The sequence below is a fragment of the Sciurus vulgaris genome (genome assembly GCF_902686455.1).
Source record: "Sciurus vulgaris genome assembly, chromosome: 7".
NCBI lineage: Eukaryota > Metazoa > Chordata > Mammalia > Rodentia > Sciuridae > Sciurus > Sciurus vulgaris.
Window position 1 is genome coordinate 115,842,436 of NC_136467.1, and position 6,180 is coordinate 115,848,615.

The 6,180-nt window shown below is 42.8% G+C and overlaps 1 protein-coding gene across 15 annotated transcripts in view; it reads left to right on the forward strand.

Moving 5' to 3' along the window:
* Positions 1 to 5,156, forward strand: part of USP49 (ubiquitin specific peptidase 49) — a 94,904-nt gene extending 89,748 nt beyond the window's left edge. For 14 of the 15 annotated variants that reach the window (XM_079147752.1, XM_079147751.1, XM_079147749.1 and 11 more), the window contains 3 exons: positions 573 to 681; positions 1,223 to 1,428; positions 2,569 to 5,156. In XM_079147752.1, the coding sequence (XP_079003878.1) occupies positions 573 to 681; positions 1,223 to 1,428; positions 2,569 to 2,759 (506 nt within the window). In that variant the 3' untranslated portion in view covers positions 2,760 to 5,156. The other variant, XM_079147748.1, reaches the window with a different exon arrangement.
* Positions 5,157 to 6,180: the final 1,024 nt, after the last annotated feature.

Genomic DNA, 6,180 nt, shown 5'->3' on the forward strand with positions numbered 1-6,180 from the left:
AAAACCCTAGCATATTCAACTGTATGTACGTGCTATTACAGTGGCTGTCCATTATATTCCATCAGTGAATCCATGACATCTAGAGTGCACCGTCCTGAACCCATACCAGTTTGTTTTGGTTGCTTGTAACAGTCAACCCAAATTAAAATGGCTTCAATAAGATAAGACTTTATTTTTTTGTTTTATAAAAGAAGTCTGAAGGACACTCAGGGGCTGGCATGGTGGCTTCATGGTCATCAGGAACCCAAGCTCCTCCCTCCTGGTTTACTGTCCTAGTGCAAGACTTCCATCCTCCAGGTCATGGTCCCAGACCGTAAGCCCTCCTTAAGCAGCCTTCCCAGAGTGCTGCCCAGTCATTCCTTTCATCTCAGCAGCTCCAGAGCCACATCATGCAGACATGAGAAGCTAGGAAGTGCAGTCTTACAGAGCATCACATTAAACTGCCCCAAATAAAACTGGGGGTAAAATACTAAGGAGAATGCATATCGAGTGGCAAGTTATCGTCTCTGCCATAGCTAGGAAAGAATGAGACTCCTTACAACCTATGTCTTATACCTTCCCAAACCATATAGGCAAACGACGCAAGTCCAATCCAAAACCCCTTGTTCTGAGTGAAGCTAGAAAGCAGTTAATGATCTACAGACTACCTCAGGTCCTCCGGCTGCACCTTAAAAGATTCAGGTGAGCTTGCTCTGGGAGTCCCAGATGGCTGTGAGCTGTGGGAATAGCTGCCTCAAAGGCTTGGAGAAGGCAGACATCTTGCTGGGAGGGAAATTCTATTCTCTTGAGACCTTGAGCTTTCCATGGAGATTCAGTGGTTCACATACAGGAAGGCCAACTGATATTGGAGCCCAGCAGGACAGGGCTTCTGTTCTGTGGCCCTGTTTAACTGTCTAGCCTACACCAGATATCTGTGCCTGAAGATTTTCTGGCCTTTCCTGGACTTACTGTAGATTCATCTTCAGCATGAAGTTTCAGAATAATCTGAAAAGAAGGACAGGTAGTAAATTGCCTGAATTGCTTGCTTAGGAATTTCTAGGTTCAAAGTACTTTGTGGAACATTCACAGCAAATATATGTGGACATTGATTATTATACTTTATTGATGGGCAAACCAAAGGTGGAAGCTTAAGTTTTCTCACTTCCCTGTTTTGTCTAAAGCTATCTATAAGCACATATGACAGTTTTCACTGGTTGGTAACATGTTTATGTCCATGTTCTAGGTGGTCTGGCCGTAACCATCGAGAGAAGATTGGGGTCCATGTCGTCTTTGACCAGGTATTAACCATGGAACCTTACTGCTGCAGGGACATGCTCTCCTCTCTTGACAAAGAGACCTTTGCCTATGATCTCTCCGCAGTGGTCATGCATCACGGGAAAGGGTTTGGCTCAGGACACTACACAGCCTATTGCTACAACACAGAGGGAGGTGCGTGCGCTTTACTCTGTGGGGTGGGGGACACGGAAAAGGGTTGGTTTGTCCATATTTTATTGCCTTTCTTTTATTTACATCCTACAGGTCACCTAGGGGAAAACTATGTATGTTAAAATTCAGTGAAAAGAAATATGAAAGTTGGATTCACATTTTGGATATATACTAAGTAACAAAGTTGATTTTTTTAAAAAAATATTTTTAGTTGCAGATGGACACAATACTTTTATTTTATTTATTTATATATGGTGTTGACGATTGAACCCAGTGCCTTACACATTAGGCAAGCGCTCTACCCCTGAGCTACAACCCCAGCCCATAAAGTTGATTTAAGAATTAAAAGGAACTGACATGTGTAAAAGTGCTTAGATCAGTGCCTACTATATAATCCTAGCTCAGTCAATCACAATATTATTAGTGGTATTGGTTGTCGATAGTATTACTGTTGCTGTGGTAATGCTACTTCTGCAGACCTCAGTTTCCTTCGTGGTTGTGCAGAAACTATAGTACCTGTGTGATTTTGTGGAGATATGCTATGAATCTCACTAGGCTCACTTAAAATAAAGCTGAGGACATTCTTGATCACTTTCTGTGTCCTTATTACCTCCCTTACTCTGGAAAAGGTGGGGATGCAAGGGCCCCTCCAAAGGAGCTTTTGGTCCTTGTTCCCTAGGGCGGAGCTTCCTGACTACCATCTGAGGCACATGGGGCGCAGTGCCCCAGTCTTGAATCCCTCAGCACTTGGGGTGCTCAAAACCTGTGAACAAATAACTTGTTTATCCTTCTAATTTTTCTTCATTAGTCCCCTCTATTTTCATTTCTCTTCTCGTCCCAATGCATAGTTCCTAGGATCCTGGCTATCTGTGGAAGGCTCTAATGACAAAGGAAAAAGACTGAGTAAGCTGATGACAAAAATGACAGTGAATACTATCTGCAGTATTCATGGTTGGTTTTGGTAGGCTTAATGCTGGTGGTTACAGGGAAGCCTGGTTTCATTTACTAGTCCTTCCTGCGTCACAGTAATCAGGGTGGCTGTATTCAGAACTCCTCTGTTCCTTTCTTCATCTCCTGGTTTTGCAGCTGACTGGAAATGTGAATTGGGAAGTCATTTTCTTTTTCTCTCCTTTGGTTTCCTAGGTTTTTGGGTCCACTGCAATGACTCAAAGCTGAATGTATGCAGTGTCGAGGAAGTGTGCAAAACCCAGGCCTACATTCTTTTTTACACTCAAAGAACAGTGCAGGGCAATGCAAGAATCTCAGAAACACAACTCCGAGCTCAGGTGCAGTCCAACAACAAGGATGAAGGCAGACCACAGATAATCCCCTGACTGAGAGGCATGGATAAAGACTGCTTTGTTTTTAATTTGTTGGTGTCCACACATCTTTCCTCTCATAGGAAATAAGGCTACTTACTGCAGGAACAGATTACTAGGTTTGCCTCACTGGGTCTAGAATGGAAGGTGCCAGGTGATTCATGTCCTATCATAATATTTGTAGTCACTTTCTTTTGAATGCATTTAGAAATTCTCTCCTTTCATAAAACAAATCAAAAGGAGTAACTTCTATGAAGATTCTTTCATCAGTTGCTTCTGAACATAGAGGGATCTGGGTTGAGGAAAGGGGAGTTGGGGATTGATCATCTAGCCAGGAGAGCAGCCATGTCTTCTCTCCCATTATGTGAGTCACCTACTAACCAGGACCTCTAGCAGCACCAGAAGAATGTTCTCAAGGTGACCAACCCTGGACAGAGCACATGAAGAGGGCTCCTGGGCTGGCAGCTTGTTGGATGGGATTGGTTCTGAGGTGGGAGGTAAAGTCCAAGGTTTTATTCCCACAAAGGAACTAACCTTTGAGGGTTGAAAACTCAGAAACTTCCTTTTTTAGGGAATAGCAGTTGAAGAGCGGAATGACACATGGAATTCTCACGTGTCATACCCTCCCTGGCTGCTGCTATTTAATCGTTCAACATTTCTGAGACTGGCATGAACACCCCTTTCTTTAAAAGAAGGGACAGTTGATATGAAGAAGCAATGGACTAGTACATGTTCTCTGCTGCATGCTGAGCCAAGGGGCTCTCCTGGCTATCCCAGTTCTGCAGCAGTTCCCTGGTTCAGGTCTAGGGCAAGCTCGTGGTTCAGTTTAAATTGGTCTGGAGGTCAGTTGTCTCAGGCTTTCTTGGAATGCAGTAAGGACAGGCAGGGCTTACCTGAATGCCTGCTGCCCCTTCTTACCTTGGTGCAGCGTGTGGTTTCTTCACCTGCAGATTCTTTCCTACACCTGGAGAGGTAGAACATTGGTGTTTGTAAGGCTTGGGAGCTTTTGCTTTCCTAGGGTGGGGGAATTACTTAGGAATCCACTGTGTGTGTCCACTTTGTTGCTGATGGCCCTGGCCTGTTTCCTTCTCAGTCTGCTGCTCCCACTGTTGCTTTAGCTACCTATCCTCAGTTCATCAGGAAAAAAAAAGTAAAAGTGCCCTCTCCTTTATTCCAGTGCTAGGAAATTTTTTTTTCTTTTAAAATTGGGTCAGTTTCCAAATGAGATGAGATTGCCAAACAAAAACTCTCCTTGACATCAGGCACCAGAATTTCCCTTCTCAATCCTTTGCTTAAACTCCCAATGAAAGTGAAGGCAAACCCTGTTATTGTGGTGCTTACGGCAGTGAGCCCCAACCTGTCCCTATGAATGCTCATCTTTTGACTGAGTATTTCATAGTGTTTGAATTCAGGTAGAAGTATAGTTGTCACTTGAAGGGAGTAGATATGGAAGGGAGTTTGGGGAGGGGTGGGGTGTGGGAAAAGTGAGGCTAAAGAATGAGGGTTATAGCTTTAGCAGTGCTGATGAGCCACATTTCCCAAACAGATCTGTAGCATTTGCTGTTGATCTCTTTTGAGTTGAACTCTCCCATAGTGCCTGCCAGACAGCCCGGAGGCATAGAGGAAATTCAGACAGAAAATGGCTCGCCCTGATAGGAAGGAGTGACTGTATTTTAAATTATACTTGCTTTTTCCAACACTGTGAGCTTTCTGTAATATTTAGCTTTTATTTGGAAGCGATAGCGTATGGCATTTTTATGCTGTTTGGTTTATATTGTCTACTGCAGGCTTCTTTGTATGAGCTTTGCCTGGGTTCACCCTCTCCTGGACACTGTTTTAAAGTGTCACAGCTCTCATTTCTGTCAGAGGCTCTGATGTGAAACTGTGCTCTCAAAGTCCACATTCCTAAGTTGGCATAACTGGGGATGACTTCTTATGGCTACAGCAAAGCCCATTAACAAACAAATGAACAAACAAAAACCGAAGGAGAGTGAAAAGTAAACTGAATAGTGTCTCATCTTGAGGCCTGTATTTATTATTCTAGAAAGAGAACTTACAAGATAGAGAACTGATAGAGCACCTGCTTCACCCCTCTGGCTGTCCAGAAATATTGATTAGTAAACATAAAAATTAAAAGGTCTTCACATTAAATTTTAAAAATAGTTTTATATCAAATACTGTAAGGATTATTAAGCAGATTCTTTGTAAAATAAGTGCTTATTAGCTAAGGACTCACATATCAAATTAATAGTCATTTAAAATGAGTTGGAACAGAAGCCAACATCAGAGTCTCCACTGAGCTACACCCTTATGAAGGTGCCCATTGCAGTCACAGACACCTCAGGTACCAAAAGCAGCAGCACTAGACACTGCTAAGTTTTCAAGGAGATTTTTTTTTTTTTTTTTTTTAATTACAGAAAAGAGTTCACCACTGCATAAGCCAATAGCTGTTGAGGGAAGTGCCCCTTTGCCTTTAATTTATTTATACATTGGAAACAGATGAATGTCTCAGTTGCATCTTACATTAATTGAAACATTAGGAAGAGAAGAAAATAACAACAGGTAGAAGTTGACTAGCTGCTGCCAAATCAAACCCAAGATCTACTGAATCTTAAAGGCCTGCTTCTTTCCCAGGGCAAGTAGTCAAGAGTCTCATTCCAGTAACCCTTTGTAGTTGGCTGGTGTGTTTACTTGCTGCCGTAACCAGCCAAGAAGAATGCACCCTGGCCCTCAAAAAAGATTTTTTACCTCAGTCTAGCCTGACCCTCATACTCGTGGTTGCCTCTGAGACCAGCATCCATGCTAGTGTAAAAAAATTAGGAGTGCCCTTGGCTGCCAGGAACTGAAGCGCTTTTTAAATTTTGAACAGAGCTCTCGTTAGCTTTGATCCAGCCCCTGTTAGGCTGAGGTAGGGGGCAGTGCCACACTGTAAAAAATTTCCAGATATCTCTTAAAATGTCATGAAGAAAATTGGAAACTGTAGAAGTGTTAATGTGTCCTATGGACTCAATAGCAGAGTTTATTTTTGTTCTTAAGGGCAAGGCTTCTAGAGCCAATGATTGTATGAGTTCTCTACTCTGGCTATGCTTGCAACTCCATCCAAGTGGAAGGGAAGAACCAATGGGGTGGATTGGCTAGCAGCGGGGCATGCCCCAGTGCAAGCCAGAGAGGTAGACAGTAGTGCAGAATGAAAACTTGGTTGGGGGTGGGGGGTGTGGGGTGGGGGGACAAGGAGGGAGAAATGAAGTTTGTTTTACTTACTGATAAAGCTTTGTGAACTAATTTTATACAATTCATAAATTGGTGCCTTGTACTCAATTATGGTTTGCATGAGATTGAAAAGATTAAGGGAAAGGATTCCTTCATATCATTTCAAGTGGCAAATGGGTCTATGTATTGTTGAGAGCATTTCATATCTCTTGTGTGTAAATGCAAA